At 28.6% G+C, this 16,915-nt stretch overlaps 1 protein-coding gene across 1 annotated transcript in view; it reads right to left on the reverse strand.

Annotated features, from left to right (window-relative positions):
• The window catches only part of LOC142319528 (aquaporin-like), a 246,385-nt gene extending 230,554 nt beyond the window's left edge, over nucleotides 1-15,831 (reverse strand). The window contains exon 1 of the mRNA XM_075356908.1: nucleotides 15,495-15,831. Within this exon, the coding sequence (XP_075213023.1) occupies nucleotides 15,495-15,524 (30 nt within the window). The 5' untranslated portion in view covers nucleotides 15,525-15,831. The remainder of the gene's footprint in view (nucleotides 1-15,494) is intronic.
• Nucleotides 15,832-16,915: the final 1,084 nt, after the last annotated feature.

Consider the following 16,915-nt stretch of genomic DNA (forward strand, 5'->3'; position numbering starts at 1 on the left):
AAGAAATTTATAAAGAATACAACAAATCTAGTCTTACAGCGACTGGCATTATTAGCATATTAAAACTTGAAAGTGATTTTTGATCCAGTATTCTTTGGATCAATACTTAAAAATTACTTACTTTGGATCAATAAAAAGTACTTAGAAAGAAACGCTGGACATCAATATAATTATTGTAAGGATTCTGTTGTTGCAAGTACCAATACTGGAAATCCTACTGATGCCTAAACGGATCCATTCCTCTTCATTCTGCTTAATCTTTTAGGTTAGTGTATCATTATGAGCGGAGGAGGTCTATCACAACCAACTTACATAACTTAATAAAGTAAATAATTAAAGATGTTCCAAGGAAGAAGTATGACTACCGTAAAGCCAATAGTAGGTTAGATGGGTAAGGTTGAAACTATCTTAGTGATTAGCGTTTCACATCTCTGGGTTGTGAATAGTATAGTGTGTATGACACCTTCTAACACAACTTTTTGCGATTCGAAACTCAATGATTTGAGTACTTTGATATCGTCCAGTTTGAATCAATATTATTTTATCTCTATTTTCCTATTTATTTTCTTTAAGATATATAAAAAGTAAGAAAATATTTTTTTTTTAATTTCTAAAGTATACCAAAATGTCCGGTAATATCCAATTTTAGAAATAAATTTGTATTTTTTCGTCAGTGTGAGATAATGTTGGTTTTAATTTTTTATACATCAAAACTTTTTTCATAATAAACACAATAATGCTTCATGAATAATGTAAATTATTTTTAGGTTGAGTACGACCAGTTATTATAATTTCAAATTATTTATTCTTTGATGCTAACTTGCGTGCTTTATAAGTTATGACGTAATATTAGTAATACTCTATTAATAAAAGTGCTTAAATAAGGAATCTTATTCAACCACTTTAAAGGACATTATTTAAATTTTTTAAGAAAGAAATATGGATTAACTTACTTTTTTTCAGTTCACGTTTAGTTTACAGAACATGTATATTTACAGTAATCTATATTTAAAAATTCACTACGTGAAACCGTGTAATTATTCATGTAAAAAGTGATTGTTACCCTAAGGGATATTAAAATAAATTTCTGTACTTTAATTTATTATAGTTTTTATGTTTAATAAAGCAGGGCAACTTTAGTAAAATTCTGTCCATTTTTTAAACAATTCATATTAATATGATCTCTTACACACATAAGGTATGACCTGAACACATGAGGTTCAAATTTTATCGACTACACATGAAAGAGGAGTTTTAATTGAATTCTAATGTCTGTCTCATCGCTGAAATAGAAAATTACGTTATTAAAGTTAAATATACCTTTAACTAAATCTAAATTTGGTCCCGAAATAGTACTACGAGATAATGTTATTAGCTAAACACAGCTTATAAAAATTGTCTTATTTAATATCTAATAACAAGATAAGCAGTTTTTTTTTGTTAATATGTAGCATAACATATTTGAAAGAAATACGGTACTTACTAAATTTAAATGATTAAAAACACAGTCCTTTTGTTAGATAAGAAAAACATAAAATATACCAAGGACAAATGTTCGATAAAAACATATTAAAATTCAAGTAATCAATTCATTCACCATTAATGACATTGAATTGCAGCACTAATAACAAAGATATTAAGTATAACTATGTTAAGTTGATAATAGTAACGATTTTACGTAATCTTATGCTTCACAAATTATTTCCAAAAAAAAACATATAGGCACTCTTAAGAATAAAAAAAACCTACGCAGGCTTGCTAAGGGGATTGAGAACTGAAATAGTTTCCGATCTCTTTTTTTTTAATAATCTGAATTTACTGTTTCATATCAGTATGCCTATCCCACCAAAAAGTTGATATTTAACTCTACAATTTATACTTATTCTATTCAACACAGACAATGGCTATATCAGTAAACTTGATTTCATAATCGCACTTAATCAAACTTGTTTTCATAAAGAACTCAAGTTTGACTTGTGCCTCTTATTGCCTCAGATTCTGCACATCTTAAAAAACATTTAAAACGACATACAGATCAATTTACCTCTTATTGTTGTAAAATAATTCAGTTCTTAGACATCAAGTATACGTATAAAAAACATACAACACAGAGAGAAAGAGAGACACGTATTATACACTCACATATTATACGAGGTGCGACAATAAAGTAATGAGACTAATGTGAAAAAAAATGTTGCTCACCGTTTTAGTCATATTTAGTGTTGTCTCCTTCAAAGTAGTTCCCCTCTGATTGCAACACTTATTCCAGCGCTTCTGCAATTGATGGTAACATTTCTGGAATTCATCTTCTGTAATATTCTCCAAGACCCTCGTCACAGCTTTTTGGACATCTTGTGTTGTTTGAAAATGACGATGATGATGATAGCGGTCAAGCGTCCCTTGACCGCTATTTTGACTCTTGGAAATAGAAAAAAGTCGCACGGAGCGATATCTGGTGAATAAGGTGGCTGTGGTAGTACTGAAATTTGTTTTGAGGTTAAAAATTGCTGTACTGACAGAGCAGTATGGGATGGCGCATTATCGTGATACAGAATCCAATTATCAGCAATGTTGGCACGGACACGAAGAACTCGTTTACGAAGTCTTTCTAAAATTTCTTTGTAGAAATATTAGTTAACTGTTTGTCCAGGAGGCACCCACATTTTATGAACAATTCCCTTGGAATCGAAGAAGCACACAAGCATGCATTTCACTTTTGACTTTGATAGGCGAGCATTTTTTGGTCTGGGTGATCCCTTTGAGCACCATTGCGAACTTTGGCGTTTTGTCTCTGGATCGTATTGAAAAAACCAACCTTCATCACCAGTGATAACACGGCTCAACAAATCTGGATCGATTTCCGTTTGCTCTAACAGATCGGCTGCCACATTTTTCCGTGTTTATCGCTGTTGTTGTGTGAGATTTTTGGGGACCATTTTTGCACAAATCTTTCTCATACCAAGATATTCAGTTAATATTAGACGAACCGTTTCTCGATTGATGTTGAGTTCTTCTGCAATCATTTTCACGGATAATCTTCGATCAGATCGTACGATTTCACGCACCCTGGTCAAGTTGTCCTCTGTCCGTGAGGTTGATGGTCGTTCACTGCGGTCTTCATCTTCAACATTCGTTCTGCCTTCACTAAAACTTTTATGCCACCGAAAAACTTGAACTCTTGACATAACCTCCTCTCCAAAAGCCTTCTGAAGCTTACCATAAGTTGTCGTCGCGTTTTCACCCAATTTAACGCAAAAAGAAATGGCATACCGTTGCGCAATATTTTGCGGTTTCATTTCTGTGACGAGAGACACAAACACGTGTTCACTTATTACAGCACAACTCACGACTGAGCAGTTGCATCAATGTGCCGCTTGGACTAGAAGTAGCTTATAGACCAAAGTCAAAGATGGTGTGCCTACGCAAGCTGCAGGGTTCCCACATCTTGCAAAGAAAAATCAGTCTCATTACTTTATTGTCGCACCTCGAATATAAATACACCGTATATATATATATATAATTTTAAAAATGTATTTTTTTTACCGTTCAACAGTGTCCCAATCTAACCGAAATGCTGGCTGGTATTATTCAGTTCTCTTGATATATGAAACTTGTTCACAATACGAATCTATAATTAACGTTCACAGAAAAAGCAACTATGAGAGATACTGATTAACCTCAAATGTTATTCTACGTCACAGAATTAAGAAACGGAAAGGGAAATAGAATGTAAAACAACCGATGAAGATTCCATTTTCTGTGATGAAATAGAATATTATGTATTCAAACGTACCGGGTAGGGGATTACAATTTATTCACAGAAAATCAACGAGGAAAAAAATAGAGATTTTATATTGATTTTAAAACGTTAATTACCTATTTGCAATTTAATCCATTGCAAAATAGTAATAATTTTTTTTTTTTAAACTACGTGCGGTTATCATATGTTATAGAAGCGAATTAAGTTACGAGATAAAAGATACTCATACGTATTAGTTCGTCTATAAATCTATCCAATTTTTGGATACCTTGAAAATCACTTAACCAATTTAGTCATGAATTCTTATGAAATATGAAGAGTTTCACGTTCATACATATGGTTCTAGAGGTAACTGCTCTAAACAACCTAATCTTCTTCGATTAAATTACCATTAATATCATAATTTTCCACAAACACTAAAATTACTTCTTGGAGGGCTTCCATCGGAAAAATTTATATTTAGTCACTTCAAACAAATATCTATTTGTGTTATTTAATCACTAATTTAAAAACATACTAAAAGAAAATGAAAAATATAATCATTCTAGGTAAATAATCTTTTTCACAGCTTTATAGTATTTTATGAACAAGTAAAATAAATAAAGAAAAGAAGACTAGTTGTTAAATTTATCATTTATTCATTATTAGGAGAAACGTCCCGAAAAACCAATAATATTAAGGGTTACAGTTTTTTTTGTTTTTTTTATTACAACAATTTTTTTTAACTTCTCAAAAGAAGTTTTTAACTACCGTAACGACCAATTATAGAAAACCTTTCTCCATTTTGAGAAGTTAATAGGAGTCTGTTAGAAACTGCAACAAAAGTAGATGTACTTATTAAGTTCAACTTAATAAGTTGAATATAAGGGGAATTCTAAATTTTCAATTGTTAAAGGCGAATTATAATCTTTTGTGATCGAATGGAAACTTTGTCAAAGTAGTTCAACTGACAAAAAATGAGTAAATCTTAAGATCTTTCTAATGCGCTAAGATTATGTTATTATACTCGTATATATTCGATTTTTATATTCAAAACAACCTAAAATTTAAGTGTTTTTTTTTTGGGGGTTTTTTTTTTTATATAGCTATTATACAACTAAGTACATTTTTCGTAATTACACTTGACCTAAAAAAACGAGTGTGTATAAGATGCAACAAGCTATCAATTTGAAGTACATTACAAAAATCTTTTGGGATAATAATATTGGTTTTATTCAATTAGATTAAGAATTACAATTACACATCTGAAACAATTATTTTTCTTATGGCTGTGACAAAAGTAAAGCATCTAATGTACAAGTGATATGAATCAGATTAACTTTCTGTAAGAGTTCATAATGACGTTCATTATACCATTATAAAATAATCCCTATGGTGAAAAGAAAGAAGTTATTTACAGAACTAAATATCAACGGCATTTCGATGTACTTGAAATACTGACACTATATGTTCAGTATATGTTCGAGTCGGTGAAAAAAGCAAACATTTCATTCCTCGCTTTTCTTAATAAACCTGCATAAGATACTTGTGTACGGCTGAGGCATTTTCCAAAGTCATTAATTGCTATTTCATGTTAGGTCGCAACAACACTTATAACAACCATGGTTAATGACAAATACGGTTACAATAATATCAACGCTAGTCGTTCTGGTTATGTCATCGAACATATACGTTTACAAGCTTATATTGAAGATGGAAAGCAAATATAAATACAATTTCCAGAAACTTAAAATTCATGAAAAATTAAATATATCATCTTTGTCATGAATCTAAAACTAGTTGAATAAAGCTATAAATTAAAAATTTGTCGTAGATGGTTTTTGTTCAAAAGTTATAAATTATAATTAAAATACGTTCAAAATTGTACTTTTATCACGCAACCGGATCTTCACCAATCCAGTTGGCGATAAAGACTATAACATTCACACCTACCGCTACAGTTAAATAAATGGCATTGATTATTTAATCAATACCATATTTAATATGGTCTATTTAGATCATATCCATAATGTGTGTGATAGAACATACGTATTTATCGTCTTTCTCTTTCAAACCGGGATACGTGGTGTAAATAAATTTTGGTTATCAATCCAATATATTTATCTATAATGATACGGGTCACTTGAAATAAGAAACTGCAATTTTCTTTTACGGACACTAATAACTTGGAAGGTTATTACAGACTGAAAACACGGGCATACAATATAGATGCACTTATAGTTGCATCTTAGTAGCATGTTGATTGTAACTTTTGCAAAAAATAACTTACATTTTGTTAAGCATTAAACAACTAGAAAGTTACCGGTTCTCCACTACGGGTTTCTAATAAATAACAAATATTTTTTTTCAAACGAAAAATAAAATAGTAGGTGAAAGGAGTACTTATTTCTAACAGTCTACATTGGAAACGCGTACCATGATCTGAATTAATGTCTGCAAGTGGCACTCTCACCTGTAATACAAGAAAAAAAAAATTTACAGAATCTCTCCCAAATTGAATAGACTTTCGTTGTAATTATTAAAAAGCATTTGAGATACTGCACCATGAAAGAGAGATTGTCGGAAACCCGTTTGGCAGACATTAAACAATCTTATTTCAGACGGCACTCGGAATATTATTACGTTAGTATCTTTAACTTAGATGAAATTAGAATGACTCTTTGTTTTCTTAATCGTATTCTTTCACTGTCAATTTTTTTTTAGTACACATAACATATTGACTGAAAGAAATTATTTCACCGGATGATAATACCCTATTTTTAAATCAATTAGGTTAATACCAAAAGTTTCTTTATGAAATTTTTTTAAGTATTATCTGAGTGAATTTAAAATTTGTAATTTTTGAATTTTAACGTTTAACTTACTCATAAAATAACTATTAAAAGACAAAAAACCCGACCACTAATTATTCACATCTCGATAATTATAAAAAACAAAAAAAATAGTTAAACTAATTTTTCTTTCTTTTCGTGCAAGCATTTTTTCAGAATACAGTAAGTTAGTCAGGGATATGAAATTTTAGGTAGATTTTATAAGAAAGCTACCTATTATTAGTAGTACATAGTAATGAGTACCATGATTCGACTTGCGGAAAATTTCGACATATCTTCGCTTTTCACATCCCCCAGACCCCAAAATCACTATTTCCGCTCTCTGTCTAATTCTATTTCGGCTCTCTGAAAAATATGTTTTTTGCACTTAACTATTTGATTTAAGAATATTACAGTAGGTAAAATAGATTCATAGTTTCAATTTATGCAAAAAAATCCTGCTTTTACTGAGAAGTGAAACATTTTTTAATGGACATCATAATGAAACCGATCATCGGATTTTTTTTTTTTGTATTTAAACTACATAAAAAATTATTTTTGTAAAGATAATTACAAACACAATTCTTTATATGATCTCTTAATTATTTCATGAAGCGTTAAAACTGCACAACCGGAAAATACTGGCAAAAAACAGAAATATTTATTCGTCATTTGCTATAATGCTAACAAGTTCCCTTGTAATAAAATAAGACTCTGTATCGTAATACAAAAATTAACATAGCACAAAACCTAGTTTTTTTATGAAACGGTTTGAAAGATATATCTTCAATTTTTTTTTCATTCGTGAAAGATACTACAAAGAAATAATTGATCAAAAATTGATCAAAATATTAACCAAAATTTCTACTTTCTTGCGGTTTCAGAAATGAAAAATCACTCAGTCAGTCAGGTCATTCCTTATTTTACACTTTAGGATGAATTGATAATTTTAGATTATTTATTATAGGTTTCAGAGTTACTGTAATGGATGAATTAAAAAGTGGTAACTTAAGTGAAGGAGTGATATTTCTCTTTTACATAACGTAAATCAAATTTAATATTTTGATTAATCTTCGTTTTTATGTTTTAATTGCAATGTAATGACCGCCTTCGTCAAATTTATGTTTACAACATGTACGAGAATAAACATCATACTTATAATGTTGTTAAGTATGAGTTTATATGATTACTTTGTAACTGCTGAATGTCAGAACTTATTATTTTAAAGAATTTATTACTTTTTATTCATTTGTAAAAATGTTACAGTTATCAAACACTGTAATTATAATAATTGTCCTCTATTCTACACAACAATAGCCAGAACATTAACCTCCAATTTGAACATTAATAAAAAAAATACAGAAAACACAATGTGTAATACTACTGTACAATACAGTAGAAAGAAATAATATCACTTCCTAAGCACTCAAATCATATCAGCAGCTTATTAAACAAGGGGTAAATATTAAAAATTAAAAAACGATTACCAAAAAATAACATTAATCTTTAATACAGGATAATTACAAATATAGGATAATTAAAGAGCGTGCGATGACAATTTTGTATGTAGTATAATTTTTTTTCTAATTTTTTAAATTTATTTAAATATATATATATAATATAGCCTATGACACTCCCGGTAACGTAAGGATTACAACGCGGGGTCATTCATCTAAATCGGTTCAGGCTTGAGCTGCTACTCTGGAACACATACACCCTAAATATACAACACTCCTTTTTTGGCAGTCGTGTAAAGATTACATAAACACTTTTATTATAGCCTTTGTACGAATACGGATGTATTTGTAACTTATATATATTTTTCTATTTCTTTGATTGCAGAACATTTTATTTAATCGTTACTTATTTCAGATAACATTTTTTTTTAAATTCTGTTGTACATTTATTTATTTTTAATTTGGAACAAAGATAAGACTAAAAATTGACCATTAAAGAAATGATAAAACAAACATAAATCATATTCACAACGAATTCCAACCACAATTCAAAAACATTAAATTCTATTATCACGTTCTACCTATAAAAGTTACTATTTATGCTGTATCTTATAGATGAATTTGGAAGCTTAATAAACTTCCTTTATAAAAAAAAACTGTACAAAATCACGGTCATCAATTTTATAACCCATTCAGTTTTCTGTTATGCAATTTCATTACACTTAATGAAATTTGTCTTCAAAAAAATCAAAAGAAAATCTTTATAGATTATATTTAAAACTAAAGCTTTTACACCCGCGTGAAAATCGCAAGAAATTCTAGAAATGTATCGTATTAACCGTTTAATGACCGACCATTTCTCATTGTCCCCTTCAAACCTGTCGTTTTTCGAAGCACGCATAAAACCTAACCAGTTGTTATCAAACCTTTCCAGATATCGGTTATCATTTTTTATTAAGTAATTTTATGTTTGTTTTAATAAGCTGAATGAGAAAATGGCAATCAAAATTAATCATTATAACGACAGGGAATATATGTAATTGAATACTATTTTTAACAGACTTCAAAAAAGGAGGAGGTTATAAATTCGACTATTTTTTTTTTTTTTTTTTTTAATGCATGTTACACAATATCTCCGACGTTAGTAAACCGAGTTTGATAATGTTTTTTAATCGAAAGAGTATACTTTCGGAATGGTCCCATATAAATTTTAATCAAATCCGATGATAATTGTAGGAAAAATACCAAAACAAACCGAACGGCTCGACACCCTTACCCGCTGTTCGCTCGCACTAGTCCGTGTTGCTCTGTTCCCTGTATGACTAGAATATTAATAACAGTATATATTATCGTTGTTTAGCCTATGTTATCATAGTACTGGGGAGATATTCATGATCTCCACAGTACTTCTTTCTCTATTTTTCTTCCTTAAACAATAATCATTCCTTTTTTTCTCGGCTACTTTCCTTTAAACTCCACGTAAGTATTAAACCTGCATTTAACATTTATATAAAATGGTGAAAAAGTGTATTATCCCTAATTGCAAAATTATAAATATTTATATTATGCAATAACAACTTCTAATTTTGCAATATTAAATAAATAGTCACAAAACAATCTCCCAACCGACATCACTCTGTATGAATCAAGTTAAATATTATAATTTTGCAATAAATAATTTTCTATAGCTATTATAAAAACCTCTTTTTAACCGGATACTAGCAAACCTTGTTCAAATGTTTATCCAAACTCGCAATAATTAAACCTATAAATTGGATAGATTACGCAACCTCATCATTTCTGTCACAGCTTTCTCATCACGTGAACTTATTTGGGTCCAAATCAGACAAGGCGATGATCTCTAAAGTTTTAACTCGACTAAGAGTGACATAAATCTGCCCCTTGGCAAAGTATTTCTTGCACAGGTCTATCTCTACCCTGTCAAGAGTTTTACCCTGCACTTTGTGAACAGTTACAGCCCAGCTTAATATTAGAGGTAGCATTCTGCCCTCGACATCTCCGTATCCCTTTGTCGGTTGGAATGTTGTACAAAATGGTGAAATGGTTACGCAACCATCAATAATGTATGTACCTAAGCACTTTATGCTTAGGTACATACATTATCATCAAGTATGTATGCCTTAGCGAACTTAAGATGAGGTATAATCGTGAAACGCTTTTATATGCTCTTGAAATCCCATTTTACATGAAGTAATTCCGTTTAGCCGCCTAACGGTCGTTTGAGGTACTAACTTTAAGTATAATTTGTGTTGGCTGGCTCCGACTTCAAAAATAGTTATTTGTTGTAAATACTTTTACTTTAATTAATAAATAAAAAAATAATTATTTGTAACATTTTAGTACTACTGTTTGTTGAAGTTATTTTTTATCAATTATTTTATTTTAAAAACTGCTGCATTAAATTTTGTGCAGAAAAAAAATTAGAATAACGGTCAAGTAATAACATTGAAAACTGCTGACTGCTGTTCAGATAAACAAACTGACGGCTAATTATTTTCTTACGAGAATTCTGAACATCGCCCACACCGATGCACAATACTTAGTTATATTTTTGTTCACAAATATCAATTCATACACGAAGTATTAATATTTGTTTTTCTTATCAGTTATACCTAAATTTAGAAATGGCTACTTTTTAAGGGTGAATTTGAAGCACATGTTTATTAATACATTGATATAAAGTAGTTCGGCTAAATCAAGTTTTTATTTCGGTTTAGATTTTACAGTGGATAGAACTGATTTTCTTTAGATCGATTAATTAATTGGGTGAAAATTAATAAATAAGGGGTGAAGCTCTAGGTTGAGAAGTAAGGGTAAATATTCGTTAATGTTTTTCGGACAGTGGTAAATAATTTTATTTTCAAAATTTAAAACACAAAATAAAAAAATAAACTCATTGATTTTATGAATAATTTGATAGTTTTCTAGATATGTATGGCCGCTACCTTTGGTTTGGAGCTTGTAGGCAGCTTGTCCTTTAGTTTGGAGCTTGTTTGTGTAATGAGCTTGTTACATGTATGGATGACCTGGCAAGTACGAGTTTTTAGTTAAAATTCACAACAGAATGGTGGCTGAAAACAGTACCAAAGAGCCGTTAGAGTTAAAATATAAATGGTTAGGCCGGGGTTCGAACTGTTAACCTTTTGCGTAAGACGGTTAGCCGTAACCACCTGCACTATTATATTTATACATATACCAAGCTATTTTATATTACAGAATAGATTTTCTTTTTTATCATTTTTTGTTGGATCTGCGTTTTTTTTTTAATAATATCTCACCCTTTCATATCTTGATAACGAAGAATATTTAATTACATGTAACATAGTAAAACAATATTTATGTTCAACACTATTCTTTCCAGTACTACCAATAAAAGAAATATTAAAATTTCCAGTTAACTCTAGAGTCCGGAGATGATCGGGACTTTACTAGAGTTGACCTTAATTTACAACTATAATTTTAGTTTTGCTAACAATAACACACAAATTATTAATTTTATAAAAATCTTTTCAAGAAGTAATATTCTGTACGAAATTAAAGCCTATTCTTTTGCACTTTTAATTGAATCCTTTTAAAAGGATTGAAAGGATTCAATTAAACAACAGAAAAACAGGTCTCTTCGGACTCATGATTTCCAATCTCACCAACTTTCTGAGTCATAACAGCATAGCGTTTTCTCTCATTATCTATAGATCTGTCTAATGATAAAAATATTAAAACCTGCTCGTTAATATGGATATGCTATTTAAGAGAATTTTACCATATTTACGCTTTTATCGAGTATATTTGACTCTTAACTGCACATAAACAAACTTTAGAATCTAACAAAATTGTATAAAACGTAATTCCACTTTCTTGATAAATACTGACTGTTATTTTGTGAATCGCCATATATATTTTTTTTATTTTTTTGCTTGATGAATTAATTCCCCACATAAGCTTCTTTTTAGATTACTATTGTAAAACTCGTTATTACTTTGAAAGAATCGTTTTGATACAATATTTTCCTTTTAGGATATAAATATAAATTTTTATTTTAAAGATCTACCAAGGAATAAAAAACAGATTTAAGGGGATGAAATTTTATAATTGTTAATATATAAGTTCATTAAACTACGATAATAATATTTATTTTGGAAAGGTTTTATAGAATTTGGAGGTTAAAAATCTACATCATATCAAGGTAAAAATGTTTTGCTGCATTATTTTTTTCTCAAAAAAAAAATCGTATCTGCTTGTTTAAACAAGATGACATGCTTTTTAACAGACAGCAAAAAAGAGGTTCTCAATTTGATCTACAATCTAAACTAAGTTTTGACCTTACCCACGATTTTTTTATTTTTTGGCCGCAGAAGTAATGGCCAGTAACAAGTTTCTCCAAATGAGAGTACTGGAAAACTGTATGGTTTTTTTTTGGTATTTTTTTTTTAAACATCAGTTTTTTTAACAAAATTTAAAATTGAAACTCACATTTTCTTCTCGTAATCTATACAGTAGTTTTCTTAATGATTTAAATTACAGGGAGAATACTACAATCCGCAATCTTTTTCATAATTTATGTTGTTTAGAAACTCGAAACTTCGTTATCTCATTCACCAAATCGCTCCATGTTAATTTATTCTAAACGTATTTAGAGTAAATCGTTCATTGATGTTAAACAGCTTCATATTACATTATTCTATTTTAAACTACGTTCGCATCTGTAACTATTAATCAAATTATTGTTCCTTGTATAAAAATGTTCAATATTATTTATTCGCTTTTGTTTGAATAATCCCAATTTAAACATGTGTATTTGTAATTTCCATCATCGGTTAGTTAAAAGTATATTATGTCAAAATCAACAAACTATTTACAATATACCGGCTCTGTAAAAAAAATATCTTTTGTATTGTTTTTTTACATACACAATTTTAAACTTTCAGAAAATCTACGTGCCACTAGATATAACAGACTAATTTAAAAAATTAAACTTTGAGTAATTAATACGAATTATTTAATTATACTGAAATAATTTTTTTTTACTAACATATTTAACAAAAAAAATTGAGAGAAAAGTAAAAGATTAGTGTAATCTTTTAAAAATGTATACCATTACGTCCAGTTTACTTTTCTCAGATCCCCTGTTTGAATTTGGAAATTGCTGATGTGATTTATTTATGTAATAAATAAAAAGAATATATTTATTTGTGTAATAAAAACTATTACACTTCTATTCTTTTACATGTTGCAGCTTACTTGGATACATATTTATGTTCAAGCTCAAACCTTTGGAATCTAACCACGAACATAAATAGAGGTAGACTGTTAAACTTGAAAAGCTAAGGTTTATTAAGAAAGTTTAAAAATAATTTTTGGTATTTATATAAATAAGAAAACGTACATTAAACAATTTATTAAAATATATCCGTTCCGCAAGTTACATTTTTTTTGCTTTTCTACTTATTGTACTTTCGTGGGTGTACCAATATTTAAAGTTACCAGTATTTTACATTAAGAGTTGATTTTTAATTTAAAATAACATTAAGTTAAAAACTTGTAAAAAAATATTACTGATTGTACTTTATTTTAAATAAACAATAATTTATTTAATGTAATATCTGTAAAACTTGACAATTAATACTATTTACATTTTTCATAATCTTAATGTTTTTAAATTTTCATATTATGTACTAAACAGTCAGTCTTTAATAATGTTGTTATACCTAAGCTAACGTAGAAAAATCAAAATATCTAACTGCCTAAGTAATACTTTTTAATAACTTCAATGATATACAAAAAAAAGCAAAAATGTATTAAATGCTCTTACTATATTCACTTCAAACTTAAAAATAATTTTCCTTTGAATGACGAACTAGGCAGCGATAAACAAAAAACTAAAATAAATAATGTGTGTGTGTGTGTGTGTGTGTGTGTGTGTGTGTGTGTGTGTGTGTGTGTGTGTGTGTGTGTGTGTGTGTGTGTGTGTGTGTGTGTGTGTATGCGTGGTAATATTTATCGCTGAATATTTATATTCTGTATTTATAATTAAAAATTGCACCTTATAAAATTTGGTATAATTTTATTTTAGAGAATAAGGTTTTGCAAAAACTGATGCAGATACGAATTTTTTTTTTTTAATTTGTAACGGGCATATCTATTCATCTCTTGGGCAAGGTTTTTTTTATTTTTTGAAAAATTTACTAGCACAAAAAAAAAACAACTTTATAATGCATGTTGGCAAAATATTTCATTGGTTGATTATAATATATGAAACATCCTTCTTGGATACATTTACTGTGTATCTATGTTTCATTTAGTAAGCAGAAAGTATGATTGAAAAACAATTTTAATTTTTTATTGAAAAAAAAGCAATTTTAATTACAACTTTTATTTATTTAATTTTTATTTATGCATTTTAAAGAACGGAAATGAAAAAAATTAGAGCAAACAGAATTTTAACCAACTTTCATAAAAAATAAAATAAAACATATATATTTCAACTGGAGGCTACACCCACCCTCTCTAATGGAAACAACTGTTTTTTTTTCGTGATTCGTTTAATATTAGATACATTTTAGTAAAAAAATTGTAGTGATCAGGTAGTAAGGCAAATAAATTTTAAGATAATTTTCGTGTGAAGGATATTTTAAAATTATTATCACAAACCACAATATTTATCATAACTAACCTGAATATATATTTTTTAAAACCCATAAAATAGTAAAAATTTGTAAATTCCATTTTGTTTTATTTTACCGTACAATAAATAAACTGAAATACCATTCCACTGCATTTATAGCAAATATTTTACTAAAACAAAATATCAGTGATACAATCGCTATTGAACTAAAACATAGACTAAGATGAATTAAGCTATTTTGTCTACTGAAAGGCCTGATTAATCTTTTAGATTTACTGTAAATGAATAATGCAGCTTTAAGGTACAATGATCAGTACGTTGGGTAATAAACGGATTAGAATTGCGATTCTCCAATTAGTTTAATAAAAGATAAACAATGCTCGTTTAGGACGAGGAGTCAAGTGCGATGTCTGAACCGGCAACTTCATACAGTGTAAGTTACAAAGATATAACTATTACGTTACTTTTACTACACTGGTATTTATTTCTAATGCTACGTTTATAGTAATTATGAAATAATATTACTTAATACTATTTTTTTACAAAAAGTTGTTTTATATAAGTCAAAGTAATATATGTTAATAAATAGATAATGGGAATATAGCATATATTCAAATTTCAAGTGAACGTTCGAGAAATATAAGTTAACGTAAATGTTTCGCTAATACTTCAGGATAAGCTGAGCAGATCCTTATGCAAGAAATATAGTCATTAAATTTTTAATAAATTTAATCTTTCTGTGGTAGTTTTTTTTTCAAGAAGACCGTTATTGATTAATTATATAAAAATTTGTTCAAATTAAATTTACTTTGAAATTTTCTTACCTGTGGAATTCCAGCATGGTTTACATCCATTATTTAGAGGTTAGAATTTCGTTAACCTGTCCTGGCAATAGTCACAGTTTCGCGGCACAGACTGAGTTCGATCTGGCGTCAACCCAAATTTATAGAAAACTCAATAACGTAGATAAACAAAAATAATATTTTATTTTACCCTAAATAAAGGTATTAAATTAAAAATAGTTTATTAAACGATTATAATGTACACATAATTATTTTGTACAAGTTAAGATTTGCAAGATTCCCACATTGATCCTGTTTACGCATGCCCTTTACATCTGCACTCAGCTGCTGGTGCTGCTACACACGCTGTCTGTATCGAAAGCTGAGTAGCCTTCTCATATAAGCAACGAAACAGAAACTAAAGTATTAACAGATTTAAAAACATCTGCCACCACTACTGCGGGTTGCTAAGCAACAAAGGTAGAGTAAAGCAAGCTACTGCTTAATACTTCGTAATTTATGTTAAGTTTGTAAACATTTAAAATAATTTTGTTATCATTTCATTTGTTTAAATATTTGTGATTTAATTTTTAACTGTTTGTATTTAGTCTATATAGTTGTTGACTAACTATTTTAGCAAATATTATTTTTATTTTAGTATCAATAGCAATATTATCAGATTAGATAAAAGAATTTTACTTCATAAATCTCTGCAAAAATTATAGTAATCTGTTGTAATATATTTCTGTTTGCTATTGCTAATTATTACAAAAATATAAAAAAATTACATTAAAGTTCCAGTATATTTCGAGCAAATAACCGATTACTAATTTGATTTTTTTTACAAATTAAGTTCGTAGATCATGAATTTTTTTAATAATTTTTGATAAAACTTAAAATGAATAATTAAAATTGATATTATGTTTTAATTATGAGATAGTTTTTCATTATATTTTTGGAAACTGCAATTCACATAGGAAAAATAATTCCTTAATAATTTACCTTTCCCCTTAAAAATTTATAATTTTTAAAATTATATTTACATTATTATTAATACTTGTAACATTATTTTCAATATTTATTTTATTATTTTTATTTATTTTTAAAATATATATATACGTACTTTTTTTTAACCTATGGGACAACCGTTAGGTATTGCTTCAGAGGATGAGATGAATGACTTGTAGCGTGTGTGAAAATGCCATGCCTGACCGGGATTCGAACCCGGGACCTCCGGAAAGGCAGAGACGCTACCATTCGCGCCACAGAAGCCGGCTGCACACTTATTTACTATTTTTATTGTTTTTATTTTTCATTTTTTAAATAAATTTAAAAGTTATTTACTATTTTTTATTTAAACAATGAATTTACATTAAGAGTGTCACATAATGGTTTTTCATACTCATTGGAAATAGTGTTCAACAAACATATTGGAAACATACATTGTACATAATTTCCTGTAG

This window comes from Lycorma delicatula, chromosome 2 (assembly GCF_047948215.1).
Source record: "Lycorma delicatula isolate Av1 chromosome 2, ASM4794821v1, whole genome shotgun sequence".
In the NCBI taxonomy this organism is placed as follows: Eukaryota; Metazoa; Arthropoda; class Insecta; order Hemiptera; family Fulgoridae; genus Lycorma; species Lycorma delicatula.